The 17775-nt window shown below is 41.4% G+C and overlaps 1 protein-coding gene across 1 annotated transcript in view; it reads left to right on the plus strand.

Annotated features, from left to right (window-relative positions):
- The window catches only part of ZFYVE28 (zinc finger FYVE-type containing 28), a 38918-nt gene that overhangs the window by 13109 nt on the left and 8034 nt on the right, over positions 1–17775 (plus strand). The window contains exons 3-8 of the mRNA XM_089498462.1: positions 1033–1235; positions 3266–3355; positions 4849–4938; positions 5227–5328; positions 12895–14244; positions 16772–16876. Coding sequence (XP_089354588.1) covers positions 1033–1235; positions 3266–3355; positions 4849–4938; positions 5227–5328; positions 12895–14244; positions 16772–16876 — 1940 coding nt within the window. The remainder of the gene's footprint in view (positions 1–1032; positions 1236–3265; positions 3356–4848; positions 4939–5226; positions 5329–12894; positions 14245–16771; positions 16877–17775) is intronic.

The following is a 17775-nucleotide window of genomic DNA, read 5'->3' on the forward strand; positions in this document are numbered from 1 at the left end:
ATATGAGCCATTTTGGCACTCGGGCATATTAAAATTGTGATTATAAATTGCTTGCTGCTGTTGCTAGTAATCGGACCCAGACTGGCCATCTAGCACACTGGGCAAATGCCCGATGGGCTGCCGCCGACAGCACCCTATACTCCCCAGATCTGCCTCCCAAGCACCAGATCGGGGGCTACAATGTGCGGACGCCAACTGGAAATGCCTGCGTAACTTGCAGCTGCCCATATCCAGCCGGACTAACATCATTAGCCACCAGCCTTAAAGTGCTAGGGTCACGTTGTCGTCCCCAGTAGGGCCCTGCTAGTAGATTTTTATAACACTTCTATTTTTATACAAGATAAGGATCTATTTCCCATAAGCCATCACAGCAACATTTCCCCGTGCGTTCCTGTGTGTGGTCTGATCATGCGTGGCACTTTATGAGCATCCTACACCCATTTCTCGATATTTTCATTCAGGCGATGCCCTTCCTGCAACAACTCTACACCGTTCATAGGCAATGACAGCCTACGGTAGTCGTCATACTTTATAGCCATAAATATAGCCTCGATTATGCTATGAATCTACTCACAGCTGAAATGATTTGTCACCCGTTAGGATAGATAAGCGTGACAAAGTAACCATAACTAGGATTTTAGATATAAATTCTTTGTGGGCACTTAATGTTACCAGCCTTGTGACATTAAAATGAAATCTCCAAGACTTATCTTTATTTCTGTGAATTGCATCAGTTCTTCCATGAGGAAGTCTTAGGGGGTCACTATTATGATTAGAACTGGTTTTCTTTACTTCTTTCTATACATGAGAGAAATTTTACAAAATTGACTTTTTTTTTTTTTTTTTACATGATGCCCCTTTTATTGCACTTTGTATACATGTATCTCTCAAGCAAATGAGAATATATACGTTTTGGTCCCTAGAAGAAAGGGAACAAACTAGAATGATTAAACTTTAGACATTTTATATATAACACACCTGGCTGATACTAACTTAATAACAAACTCTTATAACCGATGGCTGTTCCCGCAGTGTCTGGCTGCTGGCTCGATTATAATGAATCGTGAAATAGAAAGCATGGCCATGAGACCTCTGGCGAAAGACTTAACCAAAAGCCTTGAAGAAGTTCGAAATATCATCCGTGACCAGGCCCTCAGGGATCTCAACATGTACACAGAGAAAATGAAAGAATCCCTCAGACATTTCGATGTTCTGTTTGCAGAGTTTGAATTAAGGTAACATCCTCATTGTCAAAAAGATATGTTTATGAATTTCTGTTGCCATATTTGTAGATTTAATGGCGCCCACTAATTGAAGTGGGAGAAACATCGAGAAAGACATAGAGATAATCATATGTTGTCGGTTTTAACTTGGACCCAATATATAGTTGGGGTAGATTGGGGGAGGTAATTCTCTGTGGGACTGCCTTTATCTTTACTAGAAAGCAACTTATCCTCTCTCAATAGGAAGTAGAGAGTTAAATCTAGAAGAGAGGTTCCCAAACTTATTTGGCTTACCCCCCCTTTTTGAAAAAAAAAAGAATACTCAGCGCCCCCCTGCAAATCTACCGAACAAACAGACAAATTGGCGTTCTTTTATGTACATGAAAGGGTTCACCCCCTTGGCATTTTTCCTATTTTGTTACATTACGACCTGGAATTAAAATGAATTTTTATTTGTAGTTTAAATACACAAAATATTCCAAATTGGAAAAGTGCGTGCATATGTGTTCACCCCCTTTGCTATGATGCCCCTAAATATGATCTGGTGGAACCAATTACACATAATTCACATGCTTAGTTAAATAAAGTCCCTCTGTGCACAACACAGTGTCACATGATCTCTCACATGATCTCTCACATGATCTCTCACATGATCTCTCACATGATCTCATTATATATATACACCTGTTCTGAAAGGCCCCGAGTCTGGGGCACCACCAGGCAAGAGGCACCATGGAGACCAAGGAGCTTTCTAGACAGGTCAGGGACAAAGTTGTGGAGAAGTACAGATCATGGTTGGGTTATAAAAAATATCAGAATCCCACGGAGCATCATTAAATCCAAACAATCCCACAAACCTTCTAAGAGAGGGCATCCCACCAAAACTCACGGACCAGGCAGAGAGGGCATTAATCAGCGAGCCAACAAAGATAACTCGCTGCAAAGCTCCACAGCGGAGACTGGAGTATCTGTCCATAGGACGTAGCACGTTTTTTTCTTATTTCTTGTTTGTTTCAAAATTAAAAACATTTTGAATCTTCAAAGTGGTCGACATGTCTACATCAATTGACACAAACCTCCAACAAAATAGGAAAAGTGCCAAGGGGCGCCGTAGTGCCAGGGAAAGGCACCTAGGTCATACAACATAGTAAGAAAAGATACTGTAAATCATCCACAGTAACATTCGCATTACACACAGATAATTAACATAGCCAAGGATGATGATAAAACAAAAAATCATTAATAACATTAAAAATAATGCTAATGAGAACGATGAACCTGGATGGCTGCTGTCAGATTATTAATGTCCATTCTTAAATCACCGCGATGCGCTATTTGCAGTCAGTTTCTTTTTTTTAGTGAACAGATTTGTGACCGCACTGGACCCTCATTCCACTAAATATGAAGGAAATGCAACTAAAACGTTTGCGCTGTAGCCCATACTCTAGGATAAAGTGTAGGCATCTGCTTTTGCAGCCAGACGTGTTTGTAGCCATCTTTGAATTTAAATTTAAATTCCTCATTTTGTTGCTGGACTTCTGAACAATACGCAACCCGCTCGCTTACCACCCTTACTTGTAAAGACCTGTCATCGCACTTGACCACTGATCGGTTACAACTTGCGTTTTGTGTGTTTATTTGGCATATTCCAAAAAACATTTTCAAATCAGCCACCCTATCACCCCATTTCAGTTCAGACCTCTCGCTCAGGGGATATTAGATAAAGAACAGCCTCCCAGCAGAAGTGGTAGAGGTTAACACAGGAAGACATGCATGGGATAGGCTTGTGGCTATTCTGAATCTAAGAGTAGACCAAAGACAGATTTAATACTGGAAAAGCTGGGCAGACTAAATGGCTGAATGATTCTTATCGATTGTCTTACTCCAGCTGAAGTGACAATGGTTAATTTTATGTAACGAAGCAGTTTGATCCTGTAAGCAAAGATCTTGCGTCGCGGCACATAACATGACAACTTTTCCTCGTGTGTCCAGTAAAAGGGAAAACCAACAACGGGTCTGATTGTTTGTACTTGTTTCCTCAGCTATGTTTCAGCCATGGTACCAGTAAAATCTCCGAAGGAGTACTATGTACAGCAGGAGGTTATTGTACTGTTCTGTGAAACTGTAGAGAGGTAAGCATGTCGCTGAACCATTTAGAAATGAATGGTAAACACGTTTCATTGAGCCATTTTGTAGAACTTTCGTCTGTGATTCTGTAAAGTAATAGTATCGGTTCCTCGACAGCTCTGCAGTTGGTTTACCCGATGGTAACAGTGCAGCGATCCGTTCTTCCCGTCACTTTCCTGACCATAAAATTAAATAAGTATATTGGATATGGCATCATTTTTAGTGCTTTCATACAGTATGTGATGCAATGTGAGGACATTGATGGAGATACATTGCCATGTTTTCTGACACGGGATCACAGCTGATTGCGCCCTCCAGAGCTCACATGTAAAATCACTGATTTAGTAAGCTCTGTGTGATGAGGTCAAATTGTACAAAGACAGCTTAAGACATTTTACCATTGATATGGTATCAGTCTCTGGTTTATATAATGACACTAGTATGCTGCTCCCTTTCCATGGCGCTGCTCTCCTGAGTTAGGTACTCGAAATCCAGCGGACCAGATTCTTCTTACTCCTCTTATAATAAATTCAGCCAACGAATTGTGCTGCATTACGCAGTCCAGGGGTTTAACCTTTCCTTTCAGTAACTAAAGCTGTTAACTAAAATTTCCCTTTGTGACAATGAAAGTAATTACCGAAATCACTGCCCGCAGTAAAGTGATTATCATAAGCTGCCGAAAAACCAGTTTGACCGACAGGTCATAAAATTGGTTTCAGAAAAGGCAAACTTTTTTGTGTGCATTGTAATTGAATTATATTCAGCATCAAATCTTATTAAACAGCCCACTCCTTTACGACTTACATGGAAGTATCGTGTCTTTTATAAAGTACAATGTGGTGGAGTCTTATTAAGGGTGGACATGCAGTATGTAGCTGGAAAGGTGTCCTTTGTCTTTTAGTCCAGTACAGTTTCAAACCCTCTCTCATGTTTGCTTAATAATATAAAGTCCTGTCCTCCTGTCTACAATGTATCTTAATCGCATTAATCCACAGTTTTACTAAAATCCACAAGGAGCCATGTTTTAAATTCAAAGGGGTCTCGGATGAGAAGTTTAAGGAGGGCAGCCCTTACTAATAGACGTCATTTCAGTGGGGTTTATAATCACACTTGGCCTTGTGCACCAAGACCCCTTGGGCCATTATTCTATGTAGTTGTTAATGTTATGTTAAGAGTGCAAGCTCTTTAGACCACACTTGAAAGCTCTTTTCTGGCCCTGGATACATAAAACACTGATCCAAGACGCATCCAACAAGGTCAGTAGAAAGTAAGTGGCGTCTGTAGACCTCACCGTTGGTTGTGCTATTCAGAGAATGGTTTTGTTCCCTCGCAGGCGTTCTCTTTTACTTTGTACAGCAACACTTATCTGGATAAGGAGTTACTGAGCTACCAAAGCCCATGTTTTTCAGCGCTATTCTATTCATATGGTTTATCAGATTTGTGGGTACCGCACATGCTGATGTATTCTTAATGTGCTTCCTCCATACATTCCGAACAGAGCCTTACAGCAAGGATACCTCACGCAAGATATGATAGACGATTATGAACCAGCATTAATGTTTACAATCCCCAGGCTAGCCATCGTGTGGTAAGCATTGTTTCCTTTGTCTGATTTTTATTTACGATACAAATCTTTTACTGTAGCAAGAAATAATTAAGTATACTCATTCTATGCCGTGATTATTATTGATGATTGCGATGGGCTATATTAGTGAATGTTAAAAATAAGTGGGAAAGAGAATTAATCTGGAAATTCAACAAATTGTTATTGGATACAAACTCAAATATTCAGCAACCAAAGTCCATAAGTCAGTAAATGTCTGTCTGGGTGTTCAGTAATGAATATGCATTGTGTTTTTCCTTCTTCTTCTAACAGTGGACTTGTTGTTTACTCTGAAGGACCACTTAACCTCGATCGCAAACCAGAAGACATGTCTGAACTTTTTCGGCCTTTCCACACATTGTTAAGAAAAATCAGGTAATTTTTGGAAGCGTTTGTAATGAGGTTTCGGTCACATAAAATGTTAATATTCAGATCAGTTGGCCAAGCATGTCGGTTCTAGGGTCCATTTACCAATGGTTGGGTTGTTGATTGAATAATAGAAGTGGCCTGGCTGACTTGACTTCAAATTATTCAAAATGTTTTAACCCTTTTAACTTGAAGATAAACTCTAATTTCATGAAACAATAAGTTTATCTCAGTTTAGATTTGACTGCTATTGAGTTGGTCATGTCGTCTGTTTGGTCATGTCGTCAGTCTGTCTGGTGGGTGGGCATCGAAGCTGATGGTTGTGTTAGTTGTCTCAGGTTTTGTGAGCTTTGTTTATATTAGTAGAGAACTCAATGGTGAGTTATGTTGCTTCTGAATACACAAGTCACTGTGTTTTCTTTTACAAATTAACTTTGGGATCTGTTGATGTCAGAAATGTTTTTGTTATAGAATTTTGGCCCAGAGCTTTCTGGACGTACAATAAAATGTGGTAGGAACAGACTCCATGATTATTATTTCCGGCGTCGAAGTTTATTTATTATCAAGATTTGGTGGACTGAGGTCAGCATCCCGGGTACGGGCATGGAGCGCTCGGTACAAGGATCTGCGTCAGGGATGTGAGCGCTGCTCGACTTTTCCTTGCTAAGGTCAACAGCTTTTATCTTCTTGTGGAGTTGTTGTTTGTTTAGGTCATATTTGGGGGCAGAGTGGCTTATAAGGGGTATAAGGCATATTTGGGGGGCAGAGGGGCATATCTGGGGATAGTGACATATAAGGGGTATAAGGCATATTTGGGTGGGTAGAGGGGCATATCTGGGGATGGCAGTGACATATAAGGGGTATAAGGCATATTTGGGGGCAGAGGGGCATATCTGGGGTATAAGACATATCAGGGGGCACAGTGGCAAATTAGGGGTATAAGGCATATTTGGGGGCAGAGGATCATATCTGGTGTATAAGGCATATTGGGGGAACAGTGGCATGTGGGGGTAAAAGGCATGTTTGGGGGACAGAGTGGCATATCAGGGGGCACAGTGGCATATTTAGGGGCATATAGGTGGCATATAGTTGGGTATAAGGCATATCCGAGGGATAAAAGGCATATCGGGGGGTTTAAGGCATATCAGAGGGATAAAAGGCATATCAGGGGGGTTGAAGGCATATCTGGAGGGGGCACAGTGGCATATCTGGGTAGTATAAGCATATCAGAGGGCACTATGGCATATAGGGATTATAAGACATATCAGGGGGGTATACGGCATATCTGGGGTATAAGGCATATCTGGGGTATAAGGCATATCTGGAAGGCAATTTGGTAAGCCTGGGCTCAGATGTGCATAACTGGGGAGGAGTAGGTTGGGAAATAAAAACAAGAAATGCATTTTTCTCAGTTTTTGTTTTTTTTATTCTGCTGTTTGTTTTTAACATCCAGTTATTTTAATTAAACGAAAAAATAATCGTTACAGCCCTAAGCAATTGATGTCCTTTAGAAGTCATGGCTACAACAGGGGTGGCTTATCGGTTATTTTCCGGCATTCGTACTGGTTAGCCTTAGCTGAGAATGAGTAGGAGTTTTGATTGTTGAAATGTTGGCTACCCGCTCTGTAACCTTCCACTCCACACTGCAGACAGATGTTCTGCCTTTGACTTTGTCCTTTGTGGTCTTGGAATGAAGTGGTTTTCCTGTTGATACCACAAAGAAGACAGCCCTCAGTGTGCATTTACTCTAATACTTAAAGCTGTGGCATGGTCTCTGTACAGGAATAGCTAGGTATTAGATTCACCATGGTACATTAACCTCAGAAGCTCCTTTATAACTGTGAATCAGTGCTGCATTGAATGTAATCCTGCAGAATCATTAAGTCTGAGTGTCCTATGGAGCTGTTATATATCTCTATATATTTGCTCAATTATAAGATGACCCCCAAAAATCTGAATATTTAGGAAAAAAAGAAAAAGCCTGATTATAAGACGACCCTATAGGAAAAAAGTTTTACTAGTAAATGTTAATTCATGTAAACTATTTTTTCATATTTAATAAAAGCTATGATTGAGAAAAATATATATATTTTTTTATTTGCCAACCTGCCCCCCAGTTATGTACATCTGCCCCCAGGCTTGCCACTCTGCCCCAAAAATGCCTTATTCCCTCCTATATGCCACTCTGCCCCATGATATGCCTTTTAACCCCCTATAGGCCATTCTACCTAAAGAAATGCCTTATACCCCTATATACCCACTCAGACACACTTCTAAACCAAGACACACACTCAGGCTACTAAGGCACTTCACTCACTGCATGCCTGAGCAGGCCCTTACTGCCGCTCCCATGGGATTACGCAATGACACTGTGTGACCCCTCTAGGCCCGGCCTCCACCAGAACATTAAAGAGGTAAGTCTACTGGATCCGCCGATGACTTTGGGACAGCACAGTCCCGCCTTTGTCCCATGGACGGTCTTGCTTCTGGAGCACCGCCTTTCACAGAGAGATCAATGATCTCCCCAACCGGCTCTGCTTCCCCAGCAGTGGGTGGGCTATCCCGACGCGGAGGAGGCGCCCCCCCATGCTGAGGACACGCTTGGCCAGGAAAGGTACGCGCGCAGACAACCTCTGCTGCTGCCACGCTTGCGCCGACTCTCGGTGATAGACGCCCGGTGGAAGTGCCGGCAGCAGCTGAGGTTACCAGACAGGAGGCTCCAGGTCCCCTGCAGCGCTGCAGGGGATATGAATCTTAGTCTCATAGTCAGACCTCTATTTGAGGTCTGATTAGAAGACAACCTTAATTTATAAGACAAGGGATATTTTCGACCAAATACGGTATATTGTAAATCTTAATGCATACTATGTAATAGATCATGGTTTGTTCCCTGTGAATATATTCTTTACGCTGTTATGGAGGAGTCGGCATGCTTTGCATATGATATATACACTAGGTAGTCACTTTTGTATAGCAAGTAGTTAAGGAAAGTGGAAAGCATCTACTGCTATTTAGGTGGCTTAATGTATAGATTCCAGATCATTCTCGGTTTACAGCACCACCCTGCGCTTCTACAATTGTTTGTGGCCAAGAGTTTCTAACAGGTCACGGTATATTACTGAAGAGAATGTAATGATCCCTGTTTGAGAGGGATGAAGACAGACCTTGCTAAGGATTTTCATGTCCGATAGCACTTAATAATAATAATAATAATAATAATAATAATAAATAGAGCTTAAACATGAAAAACAACACAGACGCAAGGGTTCAGCTTGTACACGTCTCTCTCCTTCCCTCTCCATGGCTGCCACGGTTCTTGTCCACGTTGGCAGCGCAGCCGGGTCTCTCCTACTCACTCGATCTTCCTTGCTCTCTTCCTGGCTTCTTGCAGCAGTTAGACAATATTTCAAGGCTATAGGCTGCTCATCTTCTCTAATCAGGAGTCCTTAGTTAATTTCCTTTAGTAAAAGAAAATAAGATGTAAAGTTACTTAAGTTTTCAGAACTTCGGTTCCTCGAATGGATAGTCGGCAGTGGCCGACAATCAGGACAATACTATTACTTTTATAAGGAATACTTAATTTGGCATGCAATGAAAATCTAAATGTTTTCAGTTTTAGTATTTATGTAAAGATTCCTAGGTTAATTAGCCCACAATGCTTTGTTACCTTTTATTAACAGCAGTGATTTAAAGCTGAGATTGAGTAATTAGCAGAGACCTGCAGTGTTTTGCGCATGTAAAGCGCTTCAGACACCTGCTGTCGGAGAACTGTTTCTGCATTATTGATGTAACTGGGAAATAATCACTTGAGCGGATATTTAGAATAGCATTATATATTTTAAGAATATATACATACATATATATAAATAATTTTATTCTTGGACATACTGAATACCGGTAACACATGGAATGCTGGGACAAATGTGAGCCGCAAATGATAAATATGTCTTTAAATAAAATATGTAAAAACCTTACCAGAAGAGTGGAAGCTGATATAGCTGCAAAGGGCGGGGTGGTGGTAGGGGAAATTATATATTAATGCCTCTAGGTTTTAAACGGGGCATCTTTCAAGCTCGTATAGATGTGATGGGCAACTGTCCATATACTTTTTTCTTTTTGGTCGCATAGAGTACTCATAGAGTATATTTCAATTAATATTAAAATGAATAATATTATGTAAAAACGTCCCTGCTTACATTAGCCATAGTGAAATAAGGCATACAAACGAAATGATCCGTTTCTATGTAATGCCAAGCCATTCATGTCATGGTTTATAAAATAAATTAGAATGTTCATATTCTGACACTTTCCCCCATATTTCAAGGATCAATTGCAGTTAGAGTGACGTTTCTAGTAAAAGAAGAATAAAAGAAGAATAAATGATGTGGTTGATGGGGTAAAAGCCATTGACAGCGTATGTAATCTTAAATGATACAGCTTACTAAATGCTACTCATGTGCGTCCCTTGATTAATGGAATAACATAAATCATCGCTTATAAACCCGGAGTTCTTTATAAAAGACAAAATATTTCCAGGAGAAATGATACTGTAACGCGCGCATAGTCAGTTTAATGTGTTCACTGGCAGTATAAAACCAGGGCCATAGGAAGGGTGAGGCGAGTGAGGCACTCGCCTCGGGAGCAGCTGTGAGGGGGCGCGCAGCATGCAGGGCTGATTGGGGAGATCACAATCCCCCTCTAACAAGCCCTCTGCTTCAATAACCGACACATAGTGATTAGGGAGCACTAAAGCGGAGATCTGCAATGACAGCCCTTGTTGCCCCTTGTTTGCGCATGCTCTTCCCATCACTCTGATCGCAGTAGCCACAGAGCACGGCTACAGAGCACAGTTTTATGTTCAAGTGTTCATCGTATTTCAATGCTTTTTGGCGCTATATCCATTTCTGATGATCATAGTCATGCATTCAAAATGCTCTACATAGAATGTAAAGGAAAACTTTTAAGGCAGTGCTGTGTTCTCCAGCCCCGAAAATATGTGTTTGAAACTGCAGAAATTCTAATTGTGACATTATGTAACACAATAATCTTGCTAAAACAAAGGTGTCCGTCTGGGGCCACATGAAATGCTGGAAGTTTTAAAAAGTACCGCACAGGTTAAACTCTGCTACTAACCAAATAAAATCAGGATCTGACTTAATCTGAAAAAATACTAACTTTTCAGCTCGACTACTAAACTAAAGCCATTCTAGAGTGTAATAGATATTAGGTAAAGCACAATGGGGGGTAATCGTCTGAAGTGCCATGCAAAGCAGAGGAATCCCATTTAATTGCACCACGTTTTAGCCAGTTCACTAGAATTGCTCTTTGTACGTAACACTCTTTATGTGTAATGCTAATGTGATCCGTTCTGCTCTACAAACAATTAAACGTGTAGTAGGTTAACAGGAGGTTTTATCTGCATATGATAGCTGAAAAGCCCCTTTAAATTTCCGTGGTGCCCCCTTTGCAAATGGATGGGTGGATTGTGCAGAATCTCCGCGTGTTTGCCTTTTTTCATTGCGGGGCATTTGATCGAACACATCACCTGACAAGACGCCCTACATGCCCGGAAAATGTTTCGTTGATTTCAAATGGAGAAATTCCATGTCACTGATTGGCTGCTTCAAGCCATGAGAATCATAAAGGAGGTGGGCAGCTGTTGTTCTGGAGCTGCAGCTTCTCCCTAAGCTAAAATGCTTTAATACATTCTTAAGGCATCCTGGGGCATTAAACTGGCCCTTTAATGCCAGCTAGAAAGCTGACTTTTCTATTATATGGGGAAAAAATAAATCAAAATCCCCCTGGAACATAAATGATTGAAATGGAACACGCGGCATACTTTGATTTTCTCGTTGGGAATTTCTGCCGCCTGTTCTTGTGATTTATGTAGGACGTAGGCACCTTTCGTTTGGATTCTGTTTCTTTACTTAATCTCCCTGGGGTGTCCTTTGATGCTTGGTGACTCATTCAGTTTGTGAGCTCAGCATTATGTCTTTTATTTATTTTTTCCTAATATAATTCTCTTTCTAAATCATCATCTTTATTGTTCCTCTAAGGTTCCCTTCATTACGTTGGGTGATTAGCATTTGCTGGCTCGTGCTTCTCGGTGCAGCAGTGCGGCAATTGAGTGGTGTTGCTTGCATCAGCTGTAACACATACGGTTTCAGAGAAGGATTGAGTATTGGTTGTAATGCAGTTTATTGAAGAAACCTTCCCTGGAATCTTGATAGCTGTGGCCACGTTTCATTAATTGGTTTTCACGATTAGGTTTTCACGAAAATGAACTTTTTATGGGATGCACCAAATGTATAGTTTCCCAGGCGCAGGTATAGATAATGTAATTTTATAAGATTGCTACAAATCTGATAATGTGACCAGAATTAATCGTGTTACCTCAATGCGACGAACCCTGCAATCTTATTTGGCTTTGTCCGACTAATGCAAAAATAAACCGCCTGATATTTGCAAGTTGCACCAAAGCCAAAAAGTTTTCTTTAAGTTTGAACCATGGTTATAGCGGCTAAAAAAAATTAGAGGAAAATAGAACGGAAAAGAATATGGCTTGTTTTCACTTATCGCTTTCTCAACGATTGCAATTTATGGAGAAAACAAATGCTTTTATGATTCATTAACATATGTCAGACATTTCCAAATGCCACTGAGACATTTTAAAGTGAAGCTCTTTGTGCTGTTGCAGCACCTTGAACTCCGCCAGTTTATGGTTATTGTTACAAGAACATCTGCTTTCAACACTTGAAATCTATATCAGAATGTGCTTGCTCAGACGAACGTGTGTTTATTATATGGTGCGCTTGATGGCTTCGTTCTCCTGGTATTTTTTAATTGTTTCCCCCCGTGTAGCCCGTCACACTTGCTAGGTCATTTTAATACTAAAAATCTATTTCATTTTATTTTTTTATTATGTTTAGTGTCCTTAAGTATAGGGTTAATATAAGTGCCACATCTGTTCTATTCTGTGATCTTTAACTCTTCTTATGATATCCATTGTCACTGACAACAACATTTTCTTTGTGACTTCTCCAAATTTGTCACCAGTCACCAGTTCACATGTGAAGTGAGCTCTTATGTTATAACATGTAGATCATGGGATATATATATTTTTTTTATAATAAATATATATATATATATATATATATATATATATATATATATATATACCGGTATATATAATATATATAATCATATCGCTGCACCACCCAATCTTGTCACTGTGTGGCGCTGTCTTCAGCAGCCTACCAGTCATTTTCCAGATGTCCACGCCTGCCTGAGACCTACATTGGTAGATAGCTAATGTCCTCCAGTGGCCTTCAAAATAATCTTGGATGGAAATGCCCTTCTCAGTTGGCCTTTTAAATTATATTGAACGTTCATCATGTTATTACATTATTTTGTACTATACAAATTAACCAAAATTATTTGCTGTCTATAAATCTGCTTGCATAAAATGAGTACTACTGAAACCCTGTGCCACTGGAAAAAGTTCAGTGTTTTTCACGTTTTATTTCATTTTATTTTTCAATGAGATTAACATGCCTTGCTGATTTGTTTTCCTAGAGATCTTCTACAGACCTTAACAGAAGAAGAACTCCACACTCTAGAGCGAAACCTCTGCATATCACAAGATAAAGAGTTCCCAACCAGCTCAGACCCTGAAGTGCCCTCTGCCATCTCTCCCGTCTTAGCGACTGCCTTACCAACCGAAGAGCCACTGACGGCAAAGGCTGAAAGCACAGAGGTAGAACTTGCTTGCTCTATGCAGTATGATGAACAAGAGCTAGAGCAAATCAATATGATGGTTCATAGAGTAGGAGATGAGATGTCTTCTTTACTGTCTCCACCAAGTGTCTGCCAGTCTCCTGCTCATCGGGGCAATTCTAGCACAGAGGCCTCCCCATGCAAACGCCCCATAAATAACCTCAATGACGAGGAGGATAGAGTATTTTTCATGGAAGACCTTGATGGAACAGGTGACCATCTGGCCAGGCAGAGATCCAACGAAAATACACTTACGTGGGTCAACACCAATTGTTATAACCCTAAACGGTCACCTCCATCCCAAGACCGTGTTGTAGCAAATGAGGAGGCTGAAAGTAGTGATTCCATGAAAGACTTTGAAAGTGATTTAAGCAATAACAATATCATTGATGGAAGTAAAATACAGATGGCTAGCACTTCCTTCCAGAACTCTTGTAGCTGTTTGGAGGCTACAGAGTCACAGTTATACGTCAATGGCTGGGATGTGAATGGGGAAGATGCGGAAGCTGCAGAACTTATAGCCCATAGGACTGGTGGAATGAAGATCTCTGCCACTGTAATATTTAACCCAAAATCACTTGCAAATTCACTGTCACCAGAGACCTCACCAAATCTATCCAGCACCCGCGTTCCTGTTGAATCTGATCCGTTGACAAGTGCGGCAGAGAATGAGTCCCAAAAGATCAGCATGGCTGCCACAAATTGTTTAATTAATTCATGCGTGTGCTGTGGGAGCTGCGAAGAGTCCAGAGAGGACAGCTTAGAAGGCCGGAGAAATATGCAGTCTCCGGGTAAAGTTATAAATACTTCTTACAGCTTAATTAAGTCCAAAGAAATGGGACACTTAGAAAGGCCCGACTGTGCAATGTCTGCCAAGGAGGCATTAAAACTGGAAAGCTCTCCCGTTTTGTTGTTAGAGAAGGACACAGTTGGACAGGAGCAAAGGACCAAATCCAAGTGCCTGGCACACAACTCAGGTTCACGACTAGGAACAGACAGCGAGTCCGTAGAGGCTGTGGGTGTCTCAACCCCTCTGGTGAAGCAAGAACCCAAACAGCCTGCAAGCGAATTCAAAGAGAGACAGTCCGAAAGAAGAGAGGAGCAGGCCTCCGATGAAACCGCAAAGGAGAATATTAAAACTACTACTAGGTAACTCTTGGTAACTTGAATGGAAAACCAGCAATCGTGTTTTCAGCTGCCACAGGCAGCTTCAGGGAAGGGGGTTGTGTGTTGATTGGACCCCCACACAAGTGTGGGGACCTGACCCAACACCCCCCAGCTGCCTGATCGCTCCATGAGAGCGGCATTTAGGGGTTAATTCCCGTTTTGTACGGGGCTCTGCTGCTGGTGGTCTGCCTGGAAGCTTCCAGGCAGACCAGCAACAGCAAAAACGAGCCCCCACAAGCCCTGTGATGACTCCTGTAGGCATGGAAGCCTCCAGCAGTCATCAGAGACTCCCCCCTGCAATGGCTGCTCTATAGACCAGTAATTGCGTCCCAGCTGCCAGAGGCAGCTTCAGGGACAGGGGAGAGGGTTCTTCGGTCTCCCCATGAGTGTGGAGAGCAGCCCCAACCCTCCCCTGAGAGCGACAGTGCAGCGTTAACCCCTTCAGTGTCACAATTGTGCATGACACATTCGTGGCATTGCAGGGGTTAACATTTGGGAACTAAATATCAGTCAATGCTGTGCTCCAATGGAACATCAGCATCAAAAGATTTTTTTTTTAAAACAGCACTGACCTTAAAGTCCAGGGTGGTTCCAGGTCAAACGCTGTGAGTTTAGTAAGTGGGCTGATGATGATCAGATCCCTCCTGACCAACTGTTAGTTTACATTTTTACCTGGCGCCTAGATTCACAACAAATTTGTCAAGCCCTGCGCTACAGTATTGCGTATGTCGTATTTATTGTAGACGGCTGTGTGCTGTTACCCAAGTGGCCTGTAATAAGAAAGCAATGTTCCTTTTAGGCTCCTCGGCATTAAGGAGGAGCTGTTGCTGTAGTTGTTTTTATCATCATTTTATTGATTAGTGAAACAGCTTTCTGTTTCTAAATTGGTGTCATTGCTTTGGAGATATTTAAGCCTAACAAAAGTATCTAATGACTTGCTGTCTGCGAAGGTCCCTTCTCCCTGCTAATATTTCTGAGTCTCTCTGCTGCTTTTGATACTATAGGTATAAGAGATACAGTTTTCTCTTGGATCTCCTCATTTTTATCTTATCGTTCTTTCTTTGTCACTTTCTCTGGCAAGACTTCCACCCGTTCTTCACCCATAAAACCCCCTGTTCATTCCCTTATCTCCTTCTCAACTATAACCAAATTCTTCTGGTTTGCATTCCTCGACTCCTCTGCAATCTGTCCCGAGTGCTGTGTCTCGAGTAATCCTCCTTACATGATGCTCTTTTTCTGCTTCCTCGCTCTGTGAAATCCTTCATTGGCTGCAGATCACTGCAAGAATTCAATTTAAGATCTTTCTACTAACATATGGCTTTATATGTTAGTAGAAAGATCTTAAATTGCATTCTTGCGGTGATCTGGAGCCAATCTCCATGACAGTGCTCCTTCATACATTTCTGCCATCATAAAAAAAAATGACTCCCCTACTTGATCTTTACCTTCCTCTGGTGGAGTAAGGCTCTCTTCTTCGTTTATCACCTCTTCCTTTTCTCGCTTACAAGACTTCACTCGCGCTGCCCCCGGACCTCTGAAACTTACATCCACCAACCTTCATCTTTCAAAAGGAATATCAGGGAGGAAGAGTGGCATATAGGGGGTTAAAAGTAAAATCAGGGAGGTAGAGTGGTATATAGGGGGGTATAAGGCATATCTGGGAGGCAGAGTGGCATATAGGGGTTTGAAAAGAATATCAGGAAGGCAGAGTGGCATATAGGGGGTTAAAAAGAATATCAGGAAGGCAGAGTGGCATATAGGTGGTATACGGCATTTCCGGGGGGGCAGAGTGGCATATAAGGCGGGTATAAGGCATATCTGGGGGGCAGATGTGCATAACGGGGGGGGGGGGAAGGTTGGCAAATAAAAGGAAATAAAAACAAAAAAATTAATGTTTCTCAATCACTGTTTTTATTAAAATAGTTTACACATTAATTCATATTTTTCCTAAATGAATATTGAAATTTTGGGGGACGTCTAATAATCAAGCAAATATGGTATATAAGTTAATATTAACGTATATAATACAAGGTGCATATTGGAGTCCAATGCATTTTACTGCGGATGTATAGGCTCCGGCATTCTTTAAGAGACTTATCTCTCGTTTTTACAAAAAACGTCCTCTGAGCTCACGGAACTTCATCCTTCTTGTTTCTGCGTGTTGGCCCAATAAAAGGTATCAACTTCGACTAATCTAATGCAGCCGTATACTACTTTATTATCCGTCTTAAAAAGGAAGAGACGCAGATGGTAGAAGTTAAATAGGGCATTTTGATTTATTGTTAATGGATGTGTTTCCGTGTAAAGTCCTTCTGTTCCGTTGTATAAAAATCCGAGGTAATCTAAGCGCACAAGGTCCTTCCAGTCGGCGGCTCGGTAATTCTTGCAGATCGGCTGAGAAGTATTCCTCGCTGCGTCCCACTCTCATTTTGTTGTCAATTTGTTACCGCTGTGCCTTTCATGTTTCTGTTCCGCGTGACTCATTGTATTTCCATATTCTTGTTTTCAGTTCTCAGGACGGCATGCGCGATTCTCCCCTCAACTCCATCTCCAGCAGTGACTATGAGAGTGTTTCTGTCACTACGTGTAGTATCTCCAGCATATGTACATTGAGGTAATAATGTTGTCTCGCTGTCACACGTGGCATCCTTCTAAAACACACAGTAATGGCATTTTCTCCAGCCTTCTCACTCTGATTGAGAGGTAGAGATGTGACAGCAACAACTCTCCCCCCTCCAGTGCATGTTTCACAAACAAATCACCCTTTTCTCTGCTCTCAAATGTGTTGAAATATTTTCCGTGTGTTTTAACGTCTCTGGTGTGCAGGAGACGTGGTGAGAAATTGTTTGCTGTTTTACACGTTTCTCGGCATTCTTCTTGTCGGTTTAGTACCGTCTTCCATTTAAAGGGCCAGTGTAGCCTTAATAAATTTTTTCTTAGAATATTGTTGTCCAGCTGAAGGCCCGCGCTCCAGATGTAAGCCTACAACTTCTCGCTTCTCTCATGGTTCCTGGTTCTTCCTTCTCGCTCCTACCTTCAGGGGAAAAGTTTTACATAGTTACATAGGCTGAATAAAGACATGCGGTCATCAAGTTCAAGGTAGGATGTAAATGAAGGCTGCTTTAAATTAGCTATTTTTTTATTTTTTTTTACTCCTCTTGCATTAAAAGTTGGTGCCCTAAGTAGATCTATCTGTATGCATCCCAGGTCTTGCCTGAATCCCATGGGGGCGTCATATCAGTAAATTTAACAGCATCCAGGCCAGATCATTTAAAGGGACAGAGCCACACAGCCCCGCTGAGCATTCCCCGTAGAAACACTCTGTGGAGCACTGGGAAAGGGTCTTCAATTTTTATGTAAAAGTCAAGATTACCAAGAAAAATTGACCTTGCAGAGAGTATGTACCCAGGAACCAAGAGATTCTTGTAATGCCTGTTTAATAACGTATCTTTATTAATGTATATCACTCATGCTGTTTGTAGGCCATCTTGTTCTTCTATGTTCCGCACTTTA

The sequence above is a fragment of the Sceloporus occidentalis genome, unplaced genomic scaffold, assembly GCF_023333645.1.
Source record: "Sceloporus occidentalis isolate IW3139 unplaced genomic scaffold, rSceOcc1.0.p SCAF_120, whole genome shotgun sequence".
In the NCBI taxonomy this organism is placed as follows: domain Eukaryota; kingdom Metazoa; phylum Chordata; class Lepidosauria; order Squamata; family Phrynosomatidae; genus Sceloporus; species Sceloporus occidentalis.